Source organism: Euprymna scolopes, chromosome 1 (genome assembly GCF_053919585.1).
Source record: "Euprymna scolopes isolate OS-2025 chromosome 1, ASM5391958v1, whole genome shotgun sequence".
NCBI lineage: Eukaryota > Metazoa > Mollusca > Cephalopoda > Sepiida > Sepiolidae > Euprymna > Euprymna scolopes.
Genome location: NC_136482.1, coordinates 198,519,287 through 198,535,276, shown reverse-complemented (window position 1 = coordinate 198,535,276; position 15,990 = coordinate 198,519,287). Strand labels below are relative to the sequence as shown.

The 15,990-nt window shown below is 34.0% G+C and overlaps 1 protein-coding gene across 1 annotated transcript in view; it reads right to left on the bottom strand.

Moving 5' to 3' along the window:
- Positions 1–1,243, bottom strand: part of LOC145279267 (uncharacterized) — a 55,819-nt gene extending 54,576 nt beyond the window's left edge. Inside the window, exon 1 of the mRNA XM_080130711.1 lies at positions 1,109–1,243. Coding sequence (XP_079986837.1) covers positions 1,109–1,125 — 17 coding nt within the window. The 5' untranslated portion in view covers positions 1,126–1,243. The remainder of the gene's footprint in view (positions 1–1,108) is intronic.
- Between the last annotated feature and the right edge of the window lie 14,747 nt (positions 1,244–15,990).

Sequence of the window (15,990 nt, the reverse complement as noted above, 5' to 3'; positions counted from 1 at the left end):
AAGAAAAAAAAACTCATGTTAAGAATGGATTTCTAACATTATGTCAGCACGGTCCGTATTCTGCATAAATACAAAAGAAAAAAATACACAAATAATAAAATAAAAAGGTACTTTTACAACATTTAAATCGAAAATATTAAAAAAAAAAAAGGTAAAACTATACAAACACCGTGACAGCGAATTAACCCTACCCCTAACCCTAACCCTAAACCTAACCCTAAACCCTAACCCTAAACCCTAACCCTAACGCTGTCACGGTGTTTGTATAATAATACCAAAAAAAAAATTCGGTTTACAAAAATAGAACAATTTGATTCAAATTTTGTCAAAACTTTCATTAATTTAATGTCGATTTATTAAAATTCCTATTTACAATCCTTCCCCACGGGACAGAGTTCGACACCAGGGTGGTTTTTTTAACGTGGAACAAAAGGAGCAACACTAAAAATTATCTCAGTCATGAAGGATTTCTCCACTTACTGAGAATAAGAAATTAAGTGTAGCGAAGAACAGATACTACACTTTGATCTTGGCACGATTTATTTAAGTTATACACGAATAGGGTCAATTTTTACGACGTGTCCCAGCGTATTATAAACACCCCAACCTCCCCATGTTAAGAACGGCTTTCGAGGTTGGGGGTGGGGTGCCTGGTGATATATATTCCGAAAACCGTTCTTAACATGGGGAAGTTGGGGTGTTTATAATACGCTGGGAAGGGGCGAGCTGGGGAACGTCGTAAAGATTGACCCACCAATAGTTTATTCATTGGAAAAATTAGAAATGACGAAATTGCAAATTAAATGTCTTTTTTTTTTTTTTTTTTTTTTTTTTTTAGCTTTACAAATTATTTAAAACAAGACTTTCAGTTTAATTTGTCATGATGGAAAGAATTTAAACACACATATATATATATATATATATATATATATATATATATATATATATACACACATATACATACATACATCACCGCGAAATTTGGTAAAAATATCAAAGTTTTTGTAGTTAAACACGAAAATATTTGAAGTCAAAAAAAGACAGACATGTTAAATAATAATGCAGCAAAAATTAATTAGTTTAAAAATATAAATAAACAAAAATTTACCTAAATGTCACCTGCATTTTGTGTTAACGATCATCGCATAAAACATTTGTTATAAAGATTTTTCCCTCCGCGAAGTAAAATGCGGGGAAGAAGAGAGATTAAAAAAAAGAAATGTGCGTGGTTGTGTTCGTTAATGCATTCTATTATTCTACTTACACTATTCTTACATGTCTCGTTATTTAATCTGATATTCTCAGAATCAAGCCACGACCTTCGTTAAGCAGGTCTGTTAGATCGAGAATGACGTCATACACTTTGGTACAATCAAGAGATACTGGAAAGTTACAATGTCGTGAGTGATTAATAGCTCCCTTTTTAAAAAAAGTTTTCTAAAACTTTAAAAATTAAATTTAAAAAGAAAAGAAAATAACCTGATCCGGTTTATACTGAAACTGAAATTTATTTAACATTAATAAAAAAAATGAATTTATTCAAAATGGATAGCAAGATTGGTTGTTGTTGTTGTTGCTAAATAAATTAAATTAATACAACGTTGTTTTATATATTATTTTATTTTTATTTTTTGGAATCTTTGGAGACGAGATCTTCATAATTGGTGCATTCACTTTTTTGCAGACTGTTATCCTCAACTTCATAATTGTTGTTTCACCACATTTCGGCCAACTTATCCTCTGGCCTTCTTCAGGTGGTTAATCGTGATGAGATAGGAATGCTGAGTTCACTAAAATGCACTAAAATGAAATCCGTAAAAAAAGGTTGAGAACCATTGTTTTAAACTTTTACACACAATAAACGAAAAGAAAATATATATATATTTACGCATAACTATGTAAGGGAAGATTATTTTCAAATATTCTCCTAAACTGAGAACGGAGTAACGGACTTATATAAGCTAAAATGCTCGAGGTAGTTAAAGCCAACAACAACAAAATAAAACAAAAGCATTGTTTAATTAAAATAAAATAAATAAAAATACAGAACCCATCATGCCACCCCCTACCCCTCAACAATACCCCTTAAGTAACTCGGCATAAACCAGTTAGGACGACTAACTCCTCCCTCTTCCTCGATATGAACTTGAGCCCGCGCGGTCAAACTCTTCCAGAGCTAAGTTACGCCATTTTCTATCTATAATTTGGAAATCCACCTGTCTTGATATCGCAAAACCTTATGTATTGCAGACATTATTGTCTATTCATTTATTTTTATTTTTTTCGGGTTTGACTAAATTTCTGAGCATTTCAACTAAACACTGAAAATAAATGTTATTTATTTTTTATTTTTTTACATGGGGGTCACCACTTATCAAGGCCCGAAAGCCACTCAGGGATAAGGGTTATTGTGTGTACAGTAATCAATGAGATAGTATTGTAGTAATCATTAGTATTGGGGTTTTTGATAGAGTCTTACTTAAGGGGGCGGTTTGTCAGGAGTTTGTTTATGTTGGACTTGAAGACGTCCAAGTTGTAGTCAGGTTGGAAACAGGCAAGCGGCAGAGAGTTCCATTGGCGTGCACTTCTAAGAAAGAAGCTTTGCTCCTAGAAGCTACGTTTGGATTTAGGCACAGATGAAGAGTGGGGAAAATTATTGACAGTAGTTTCAGCCAGATGGGTGTTTCTCGTGAAAGATTAGTGAGAGGGGGGGGACTAGGGATTGGAGCTCAGACGAGCACCTGCCATGGAAATAACGATAAAACAAAGACAGGCTTGCACCGTCTCTTCTGTGGGAGAGAGGTTGCAGGGAAGAGAAAAGGGCATCCCCCACTAAACCATGAAGTCTATTTTGTACTCTGTCAAGGCAGGATAGGCTGTTTTTAGCAGCTCCTGCCCAGATGTGGTAACAGTATTCCATCCTTGGACGTACTTGGCTTTTATACGGATAGAGAATTGCATCAGTAGTGAGATATCTTCTGGAGCAGTAGAAGGATCCCACCATTTTCCCAGTGGCCCTGGGAACAGATTTGATGTACGTGTTCCATTTTAGATCAGGAGTAAAGGTCAAACCCAGAAGCTTGTCAAAATATGGAGCCTCCCCAAGACGAGAGCCATCCATTTCAATTGATGCCAGATGGGGGATCAGAGCGTTGATGATGTAAAGATAGAATCTTGGTTTTGGATGCATTAAAAGTGACCAGCCACCTCTTCCCCCATTGTACCATGCGCTCAAGATCAGAGAAGAGAGAATTAGAGAGAACTTTGTCATTTACGGTCTTAGATGTGTTGCCATAGATGGTCGTGTCATCAGCATAGATGTCAACGAATGATTTAAGTATGTGTTTTGGGAGATCATTGATGTAGATCAGGAAGAGAGTTGGGCTCAGGATGGACCCCTGGGGGAATCCAGCATTAATACTGTGGGCCTCTGATTTCTGCCCATCAACCACTATTCTTATGAACCTATCAGAGAGAAATGATTTAATGATTGAGAAAACATTTCCAGTAATACCGTAGCTGGAAATCTTGTGAAGTAGGCCCTTATGCCATACCTTATCGAAGGCCTTCGATATGTCAAGAGCAATTGCCCTGGAAAGGAAACCTTTGTCAAGAAATTCACTAATCCTATTAGATATAACCGTTAGCACATCTGCTGTAGATCTTGCAGAGCGTAAACCATATTGCATGTCACTAAGAAAGTTGTTTCTGTTGAGGTGGTTGACTACTTCTTTATTTAATATGGATTCCAGCAACTTACTCATGACACACAGGAGACTTATTGGTCTGTACTGAAAGGGAGATGACTTTTCACCTGAATTCTGAAATACAGGGCATACTGATGAGGTTTTCCAGGGTGTTGAAAAGCACTTCTCCTTAAGGCAATGCTTAAAGAGTTTTGTAAGTATGGGGGCAAGTTCTGGTTGGAGCTTTTTCAGCACTATAACTGGAATGCCATCAAGGCCAGTTGCTTTACTGGAATCAAGGTTCTTGATTAGCTTGGCGACCTTGTTCACAGATATTTGTATGTTACCTAGCGTGTTGTCTGTTATAGGAGGAAATACAGTGAGTTGATGGTTATTGTCGCATAGGGTAGAATTAGCTGTAAAGTTCTTGGCAAATAGTTTGGCCTTGTCTGATGCTGATGAGATGACCTCAGGTCCATTGATGATAGTTGGGATAGAACGCACGCTTCTGTTCAAGATCCTGTTTGCAATTTGCCAGAACTGGTGGGAACCAAGCCGCTGCTCAGCTACTTTGGATTTAACAGACTGAGCATATAGCTCTCTTGCATGTTTTATTACTCTTTTACAGTGGTTGCTGGTGGTCCTGAAAGCAGCTTTAGTCTCAGTACATCTATTATGTTGGTAGCTATGGAAAAAGTGATTTCTGTGCGCGATGGCAGCAGCACATTCAGGGGAGAACCATGGCTGGCTGTTAGGTTTTTGTTGGAATTTTTTGTATGATATGAATCGGTCTATGCCTACAATTAACCATTCGGTCAGGTCTGATAGTATAGAGGACACATCCTTTTTAAACATGGAATGCAGAGGTAGGTCAAATATGAATGTACGGAAGCTGTCCCAGTCAGCCATAGAGTATCGATATACAGTACGGTGAAGAGGTACGTCTGAAGACTTATTACATTTCATTTTTATCTTAACTGTTACAACAGAGTGATCAGAGGATCCCAGAGGAGATAGAACGGAACATGAACCCTATATAAAAAGATATTTTAATGCACACTGGCGACAAACAGTTAGACTTGCAGAGTGTTTACTTCTCATGCGTTTCATAAAAATGTCCAAAGAAATTATCATTTAGAAAAATACATGATAAGACAGTAAACTGAAAGTTATTGTCAAATATTTGGTTGAGAATTTTTAGTTTTTTTTTTTTTTTTTATCAAAACAGATCTGAAGCGACAAGCTGAGTGAAACGAGAAGTTTCCAGACTTTTTTTCGTATGACGTCACTTTTATTGTACACACATGAAACTCTACTTCCCTTTGAAGTAATCTTCTCCAGTTGTAATGCACTTGGACAAATACTGATTCATTATATGTTTGCAGTTGTAACAGTAAGTCGCAATAGGGGACACGATGTGTCAACATGTTTGCGCCGGTATTAGTCGTTGAGTATTTCTGGGGGATCGCAAGCGATCAAGACATACAGATCTTCTCGATAGATCTAGGTGGTGACTTCAATAAATTTCAGGACTTTTTTCGTATGAGCACTTTTATTGATAGTACACACATGAAGCTCTAGTCTCATTCGAAGTAATCTCCTCCGGCTGCAATGCATTTGTTGTATCGTTCCAACAATTTCTTGAAGGCCCCTTGGAAGTCCTCTTGTTTGAGCATGTCAATGACCATCATCACAGCTTCTTTCATTTCCTCAATTATCTCATAACGACAGCCTCTAAGGTTTTCCTTGAGCTTAGGGAATGACCAAAAGTCACAGGGATCAAGGTCTGGGCTATACGGAGGGTGAGGAACTGTCTTGATGCTCATCTTGGTCAAATAATCTGTGATAAGAATAAAGCACACTTGGAACAAACTTTCCGCAAATCTTCCGCATCTTCACAGATAATTGTGTGTACAGTTCCCACACTGACATCAAACTGTGAACTTATTATCTCTATAGGCACACAAAAGTCCTTATCCATGAAATTCTTTATTTGGCCAATCAATTCTGGTGTTCTGACTTCCTTACTCCTCCCACACCTCTCATCATCCCACACAAACTCTCTGCCTTCCTTGAATCTCTTATACTACTTCAAAACTGATGCTCGATTCATGCAAGATGATCCAAAAGCAGTCTGAAGCACTCTATACGTTTCTGCTGCATATTTTTCCAAGTTTACAAAATTTTTTATTGCATATAGTTCTCCTAATGTGTCTTTATGTCTAGATTGCATTTTTGAAATTCACCAGCTGTAACCATCAGGCTTTAGTAGGGTGTATTCCAATTCCTGTTGTAGCTGTTCATTTGAACCTGAAATCATAAAAATTAGTCATCTCATAAGATACTGAATTTTCAAGAGTCTATGATAATTTTAAATACCTATACAAAAAATGTCTGAAAACTTATTGAAGGCATCTTGCATTTTACAGCACTTTCATAAAGAAAGTTCTTGATTTTTGAGAAAATTGATTGAAGTAAAATAAATCAAAAACAGAAATAATCACCAATTCATGAACATCGTCAGTCAATAGTGATTATTTTGAAAAGGAACAAACAAGTTTGTACCAGAAACAAACTTGGTAAAAAAATCAACTCCTAAATAAAACAACTTGGAGGACTGCAAAAAGAAACCTGTCAATGGCCTGGATCAACCACAAAAAGCATTTGGTAGTGTGCATCACTTCTGGATATTGTGGTGCTTATAATAAACTCGCATACATCAAACATTAACAGGAACTGATAACAATGCCCTCTGGAGTTTCACAGGAAATCCTATCAATATTTGTGTATTTTCATCTCAACTAAACAATCTGTAGAAAATAGACATTTCCTTTTGAGTTGTTCCAACCAGAAAGATGCGATCGATTATGTGAACGTTCACTGCTATGTTTACAGGAATCTCCCTCTGTGTCCACTTGTTTTCCTGCTTGCTTCATCCCTGAAAAAACATTGCTGCGCTTTTTAAAAAAAATTTCTTACTTCCTCCCCCTCACAATGACTCTTCCTCCTAGCAACGGGTTTCTTGTAATTTGATTGGTTGTCGCCGTTCAAAATGAGGGTCTAACTCATTAGATGTTCCCACCTGGTGTGCGGTTTCCACCCACTTATTTTAGACTGGCTTAAATTAGGAAATATGACCACGTTTCTGCTAATTTTATTACGTTTGTGGGGCAAATTATGTGAATATAACATTCTTAAGAATCAAATAAACTAAAGAAAAAAGACAACGCTTCTGATTGGTTGTTGCTGCTTTTTATTTGTTCTTAATTTATTGTTTTCAGAGAAGGAAAAGATGTGTATATTTAAAGTTGCAAAAAAAAAAAAAAACAGACAAAAAAAACAAACAGATTTGACTGGTGTTAAATATTTTAATTTATTTATGTTTTGTTTTATTATTTGTTTATGCTATTAATGGATTGATTTTTGGCATGTCATAACTATTAATTCCTTGCAAAAAATTATGCCCACACACGAATATGTGTGTTTCTATGTAGCTTGTGAATAACAAAAGATACTGGAAGAAATAACTCACAGTTGTCTTGACCCAGACATTTTATTTACAAATACACAACACATAAAATGATACAATTTACATCGATCAGTCTTAGTCCGATATTATCTGAGTTTGTGTGTCACACTTATCACAGACAGAAGTAATATATCTTCATCTTCATTTATTCAGATTCAAACGCGTCCTTCCATTGGTGCCTACCGGCATCTGCCTCATCCTTTTTTCGTGACTACACATGAGAACTCATATAACAAAGGTAAAAAAAGAGGAGGTAACTCCGCTTGAAAAGGAAAAAAAATTAGCTCTCCTTGATCATAGTTCTATTGTGCTACAAGTTTATTTTTGATTATTTTTTTGTAGGGTAATAATTTTGATATCATTTACATTAGTATATACTAGCAGGACCTGTGGAAATTCCAGAGCAGCATCTTTCATATGGAATGTATTGCTGCTGAGTATTCTGTGGATGGGCATGGAGACCCCACGGTAGTATTGTAGCCCTTTTGTAAAAAACTGTAAAAAATATTTATCTAAGTAATCTGGTTAATGTAGTGTCAGAATATATTTTGTTATTATGGTTTATCTCCAATATTCTTATAAAAGTCTGTGACATTATTTCCATTGTATGGACGACCGGCGCAAAGGGAAATCCTGTGATATCAGTATACCATTTTTAGACAGAACAGATACTACCCTTGAATCCTAGCCAGAAGAACAAGAAAGTATATTTTAATTTCACAAACAGTCCAAAAGCAACATCATTTTCATTTTTATTATTATTTTTTTTATATTGCATCTTTGGTGATCAAGAAATCATGTTTCTTAAAAAAGATAGTTGATAAAATACTACGAACATTAAATTAGCGCATTCATATAGTAATTTAATATTTGTAGTGTGTTATCACTTTCTATCCTATTAGATTGGAGACCCTTTTTTTGGGACCCTTTTTTTGGGACCCTATCCAAAAGGGAGAGAATAGTGATAGATGCACTAGTTTAGATGTGACAACAATACTCCATGCATTGACGAATGGTGAACTTGTAGAGGTACAAGATACTCTTAGGTGTGAGTAGTTTTCTAGCAAAATAGAGGGAGCCCAACTTCCTGGCAGCAGCCTTTGCAATGTCCTCAATGTATTTATTCCAGTTGATATTTCCTGCGAATGTTAAGCCGAGGAGTTTGAATAGAAGAATTTTCAGGTAGGATGTTATTTGTCATGGATATCGGTGGTTGAAAAGGTTTCTTGTAATTGTTAAAGGAAAGCAGCTTAGTCTTAGTAGCATTAAATGTTACCATTCATTTACATCCCACATTCCAATACAGTCTGGGAGTCATTTTCTAAGAATTCAGCCATTGTCTGGGATTTGTGTACATCTGTTCTTCCCTCATGCATATTATAAAGCATTGTTTCATCAGCAAATATACCCATTTTGGACAACATATTATTGGTGAGGTTGTTAATGAATATCAGTAATAATAATGGTCCAAGGATCACCCCCTAAGGCACTCCCGTATTAATGTTATGCTGTTTGAATGAACATCCATCAATGACAACCTGGATTTTTTTCCATGTAAAGAGAACAAAAAAAATTTCAAGTGTTTGTATAGTTGAATGTCGATTTTATTTATGAAAATTGTTGTAGTTGAATGTTGATTTATTTATGAAAATTGTTGTAGTTGAATGTTGATTTATTTATGAAAATTGTTGTAGTTGAATGTTGATTTATTTATGAAAATTGTTGTAGTTGAATGTTGATTTAGTTATGAAAATTGTTGTAGTTGAATGTTGATTTAGTTATGAAAATTGTTGTAGTTGAATGTCGATTTTATTTATGAAAATTGTTGTAGTTGAATGTCGATTTTATTTATGACCCCCCCCCCCAAAAAAAAATGTTTAGATGTAAATGTTATTTCTTTTAATCTAAAAATTAGTTATTTTTCTTCTAAAAATGTAAATATTTTTTGTGCAATTTTTGTTATTGAATAGTTTTTTTAAAAAAAAATTATTTCTTTTATATCAGTTTTCAAAAATTCTGGCAAAAAAACTTACCCACTAAATTATCGTCTCCTTAGTCTCCTCCCTTTCTTCACCAAAATCTTTGAGTCCTTCATCAATCAATCAGTAGTTCGCCACCTCATAGATAATAAACTTCTTTCTGACTGACATCCTGTTCTACTGCAGATATCCTAACTGTAATCTCTGAACATATATACCATAAACTAGATAAGACAGGAGACGTTAGGTCAGTAGCCCTAGACATATCTAAGTCCTTTGGCAGGGTTTGGCACGATGGTCTTCTCATCAAAACGAAATCATATGGTATTACTGGACGCTTACTTAATCAAATCAAATCCTTCTTAAATAACAGAAAAATCCAAGTTGTCCTCGACGATCATACATCAGAACAACGTGGGTCGAAACTGGATGGTAACGTTCAATGTCACCAAGACTAAGCTTATTTGATAAGCTTTAGTAATTATTAGAAGTCGTCTCAACCACTGATTGCCATGACTAATGATACACTACCTGAAAGTATTTCTCTCAAGCTCCTAGGCTTAACATTCACAGACAACATGAATTGGAACAAATACATTATGGTAATTGTCAAGGCTGCTGCGAGGAAGGTGGGATCTCTCTATTGTGCAAGAAGGTTACTCACACCTGAGAGTATCCTGTATCTTTAAAAAGCCAATGTTCATTCATGCATGGAATATTGTTGTCACATCTGGGCTGGTGCAACTGCTACAAGTCTCTTGCGCCTAGATAAGGCTAAAAAAAAATTGCCAACCTAATATGTTCTGTACTGTTGGTTAAAATCTAACTTCTGTCCCATTGCTGAAACGTGGCATCCCTGTACCTGTCTTACAAATACTTTAATGAACTCAAAGTACTTGTACCCTCTCGGCATAAATATCCCTAACAAACCAGACATGCAGCAAAATCCCACCCCTATACAAAACATTATGCATGACATATTGCAGAATATCTGGATTGCGATTTATCTCCCTTATTTCGTTCTTGATGTTTTCCTTCAATTCTTGCCGGGTTTGGGGTTTGTTAACATAGACCCTTTCTTTAAGATATCCCCACAAGAAAAAGTCGGGACTAGTAAAGTCTGGGGAATGTGGTGGCCATTTGAAATTGCTATAGTGAGAGATAATGTTGTCGCCAAAGCATTGCTAGAGAAGCTCCATAGTGTCTTTCGCTATATATTATGTTGCCTCATCTTGTTCAATGCAATACTTATCCATAATTAATTTTCAACATATTATCTGTAAAATATCTGAAATAGAGAGAAAAAAATAATCATTTATGGTAAAACGACATTTTCAACTCTTCAGTGACTTTTTTGGATACCCTCTATTATGACATTCCATTTTTCATTGTAAAAAGGAGTGGCACGTTAATATGTTCTATTTGGAGCGTTCCGGAGCAGTCTGGAGGGTTCCATGTGGAAGCATATATAGGTGCGCTGCACTGGCGACCGTGTTGGTTGTTAAGTTGCCGACTTGCTGGTGGGAGCTCCGGTGGTGTTTCTGGGATGAATATTACTATGATATTGTCCCATTGACTACTGTACACTCTTTAACCCTTATCCTCGAGTGGCCTCTGGGCCTTGATAAGTGGTGACTCATGTAAAAACGCCAAAAGAAGTAGGAATAAAACGACCTAATGTATTTTTGACATTCATAAAAATAAAGTTTAAATATAAATTAAATATTTAACAAAAAGGAACATGATATATTTTAACATTTTAACGTTTTTGCAAAAAATATGAATTTTCTCATTTTTTTTTCAATTTTCTTATCATTTTGTTGCAGCTGGGAATGGGGCATCCTACCGGATGCCAGATACTCATTCTGTATCTCATCTGTTCCAACCGAGAGATTGTTTTAAGATTCTAATCGTCCATTTAAATTAAATTGTTTGTATTTCTTTTGGACTTGGTTCACCGGGTATATTTGCCAGGTAGTTTTTGAGATTCTTTTTCATGAGTCCAGTGACTCCTAAAATTACTGAAATGATGGAGATCTTCCTTAGATTCCAGTTTCTTTTCATGTCCTACATAAGATCTTGGTATTTCATTATCTTTTCCCTCTTATCTCTGTTTAACCCAGCATCATTTGGGACACTAACTTCTACTAAGGTTACTTCTTTCTTCTTGATGTTCCATTCACTATGTCAGATTTTATTGCTCCGTTTTCTAGGTCCATAGCTGTAAGAATTGCATAGTCATAGTGGATGGTGTATGACTTATTTCCAACTGTTGTTTCTGATAAACATGTTAATTTGCTGCTGCATTCGATATTCAACTTTTTACAGATTGTTTTATGGCACTTGTTTTATAGCACTTGTTTTATGGCACTTGTTTCATGGCACTTGTTTTATGGCACTTGTTTTATGGCACTTGTTTTCATTGCTGAGAGAATTAATTTTAAAAGCAATGGTCATCAAACTCTGATCTTGGGCAGCCATTATAATCCTCTATGATCAGAGTTGAGCCTTTTTTTAGTCTATAGATTATATAGCTATCCTTACTATATGTAAGATGGCTGTTACAATTTACTTTGTGTCGTTACATTTCAAACCTCTCAGACCCACATACCGTCTGGCACTCTCCCAAAGGAAGAAACAAATAAAAAAAAGGAAAGAAATTATTATCCGACTTTTTTTTAAAGTGCAAATGGAATGCATTTATTTAATGGAATGCATTTATTTAATGGAATGCATTTTATTATTATATTAAATGGAATGCATTTTATTAAATGGAATGCATTTATTTAATGGAATGCATTTTATTTAATGGGATGCATTTTATTTAATGGGATGCATTTTATTTAATGGATTGCATTTTATTTAATGGAATGCATTTTATTTAATGAAATGTATTTATTTAATGGAATATTTAATGGAATGCATTTGATTTAATGGAATGCATTTTATTTAATGGAATGCATTTATTTAATGGAATGCATTTTATTTAATGGAATGCATTTTATTTAATGAAATGCATTTATTTAATGGAATGCATTTATTTAATGGAATGCATTTTATTTAATGAAATGCATTTATTTAATGGAATGCATTTATTTAAAATGTAAAAGAAAAGCCACATACTTCACAACGATATGGTTTCTCTCTTTTTTATTTTTGTATTTTACTTCAGTAAGTTTTAATAGATCAAGGGGCTCCCTTCTGGAGCTAACACTTGATTCTGTTATGATTTAAATTTCTATCCGAGGGCTCTTTTAAGAATAGATACTGTTCCCTCCAGTGTGTGTTCGTATATGTCTTAACAGTTTTGAGTTATATAAACAAGAATAACCACATATTTGACAAGAATACGGATTCTCGTCAGCATGTTTTGCTATGTGTTCTGTCAAAGATAACTTGGATTTAAAAGATGAATCACAAACTTTACAAGAATATGGTTTCTCTACTTTTCTGTGATTTTGCATTGTTTTATTTTATTCAATTTTACACAAAAAAAAAACTAACATTAATTTGAAATTAAATTCTACAAGTAATTAAGTTGATGTAAAAAAATTTTTCTTTGTATAAAAGTATTTATCGCTTTCTACCAAAGATGACGCAAGGAAATATTTTCTCTATTTTTCAGTGATTTTGCACTTTTTTGTTCTATTTTGAAAAACTGTGAATCAGATTTTGAACACAAATAGTATAGCTTTACACAAAGAATATAAAACTAACATTATACAACTTCCATGTGGGAAATTAGTGCTTTGAACCATTCAGTAGCCTCATTTGCATACTGTTCCACAAGAAAAGAAAATATACCACTCGAGTTGATATTAAAAAAAATTCTTTGTACAAACGTTTATCGTTTTCTCCATTTTTTAAGGAAACTTTTTTGGAAAGAACTATTGTAAAACTGATTGATTTAAAGATAGATTCTTTAAATTTTCTTTTTTCTAAAATTTTCTGTGTTGTAGTGTGTTCACCCTGTGGTTAATAATGAACTCTTGTACTTATTATAAAAACTGGTAGAATATGTTTCTCGGAATTAGCACATGTGATACACGAAGCATGCATTCTTGGCTGTTGGACTGACGTATAACCATATATTACGTATTACATATTTGTTGTGTGCAAATAAAATGATTATCTGACATGTTAATAAGATAGCCCTGTTCATAAGATGTAAAAACTTAAAAAAAAAATTGTTTTTGTATGCACTGATGAGCTTGCCCAGTTGTGCAAAATTATAATTATTAAACTATTATAGACTTATATGCCAATATTATGTCGAAATAATTTTATGCAAATTGTTTCCAATAAATGCTATACATTTTGAAATTAATCTCCTCTAACAATGAAATGTGTTTTCTTTTATGAATATGCCATTAATATAGGTGGAAAGGGCTTGGAAAAGTGAAAAATTATGGGAGTCTATAAAATCTAAGGAAAGGGTTTGTTTTTGCTAGCACAAAGTCAGAAAAATGATAATAGCAAAATAGAAGAGCTTCATTGACACATTGTAACGGTATAGTAACATAGACGTTAGATTATTTTTATTTGTTGTATTTGATTTTCCATTCAATATATTTGCTTCCATGAATTACTGAATTGTGTTTTTCTTCTGGATTCTTAAGGGACCACAACAGTCTTCATACTAAGTTATCCGTTGCTTTATGAAATCTAATTGAAAGGATTATTGCAAAATGGATTTCTTTAGTGATTGATTCTTTAAATTCTATTTATAAATTTAAACAACTAAAAGTACTGTTTCACTTGAATATAAAAGAGACAATATGATTAATAGTTGGATTCTTGAGTAAGAATATTTATTTATTGCACAAGAATGTGCTTTTTTTCTCTTTATATGGAACCGATTGATTTTATCTTTTTTGATGTTCACTTTTTGATGTGATCTTTTTGATTATTGTTCCTTTCATGTTCCGGTCGTTGTACTCTTCAGCCTTCTTCAGGTATCTTTTGGGTTAGAAAATTATGATCTGTAAAAAATAAAAGGAATTAAATTTCAATTACATTTTTTTTACTTTTTGACAAAAAATCTGTGTTTAAGATTCCAAATTTTTGTGGAAAAAATTATTTTTTTTTAAAGGATTTAAGTTTCTATAAATTTTTAACTCTATTAAGAGGATGAAGCATTGAGAGAGAAACGGGCAGTCACCAAATTCCCTTACTGTCAACCGCTATCGCTAATTTAGTTACTGAGATCACACACACAGATTATGTATAACCTGCACATAAACTTTATAACATCCGTCGCAATTATTATGATTTAAATTTTTAATTTTGTTAATTAAATTATTTATTTCATAAACTAATATTCTCCCCTTCACCAACATTTAGTATTTACAGTTTTAAGATAATCATTCAGTTATGCAATATTCTTAATTGCTATTTATATTTTAAGTTTGATTTTAGATTAAAAAATTTCCCACTTTTAGCCTACAAAAGAAAGGGACATAACTCTGTTATTCTTTTTTTGTCTGATATTTTTGTTTTCTTACCGGAAGAGTCAAATTGATCACATTGATTTTATTTAATTCAATTAATTATAAATAGAACTTTTATAATTCAGAATAAATTTTTCTTCATTTTTAGGATAAATGAAAATCGACTCCGTTTACGAATGAACACAGCTAAAAATAGTCAAATAGGATGATTGTTGGATGCAGAAATTAGAATCTTAGATTTAGCAATAAATATCACACTCTTATATTTAGAATTGAGCACAACTGGATTATTTTCCATGCATTTCATAATCCCTATTTATCTTTTTACACATATCATTAAACTTATATCTCTTTTATTTAAATTTAGAACATAATTTTCCTTTTCCCAATCGACCATTTAAATATGTTATCGTATATCTTTCTTGTGGTCTGTTGGTCTTAACATATTCCAGGACAAGAATTCATCTAGTCTGGTGGAGTATCCAACGTTGTGTTGTTACTGCAGGTGATATTAAATGGAAAAGATGCACCATTCCTTGTAAAATCCGGTGTCGTTTCACCATTCCAAGGAGACCTTATTTTGGCCACAAATACTATTTTGTGATTTTGAATATTTGGTTTATTTGTAGAAGGAAGTATCCTCATTCGAGTTCTCTCATTGCACAAACGATGCATGTATTGAGATAATGTATTGTGTTAATAATAAAAATATATATGCTTGTATATACTTTCATGTATGTGTGTGTATATAATTCACCCACATTCTGATGAGCATGCATGGAAGTTTTTTTATTTTTTTTTTTACAAAGGCATAACCACGTATCAAGGCCAGAGACCACTGGAGGATAAGGGTTAAGAGTGTACAGTAGTCAATTGGACAATATAGTAATCGTTATGGAAATTCGGTCAATTTGTTAACTTAAGTGGAACGGCTCATCAAGAACTTGTTTATGTTGAACTTAAAAACAATCATATTGTAGTCGGCTGGAAAGCAGGAAAACAGAAGACAATTCCACAGGCGTGCAGTTCTAAGAAAGAAGTTTTGTTCATGGAATCTACATTTAGGTTTAGGCACAGATAAAGAGTGGGAGGAATTATTGATAGTTTTTTCAGCTAGACGAGTGTTTCTTGTGAAAGTTTGGCGAAGGGGGGGGCCATAGATTTAAGCTCAGTCGAGCACTTGCCATGAAAATAACGATAAAGCAGAGACAAACTCGCAACATCTCTTCTGTGAGATAGAGGTTGCAGGGAAGAGAAAAGGACACCCCCTACGAGGCTACGAAGTCTATTTTGAACTCTATCAAGGCAGGCCAAGTCCTTTCTAGCAGCTCCTGCCCAGATGTGGG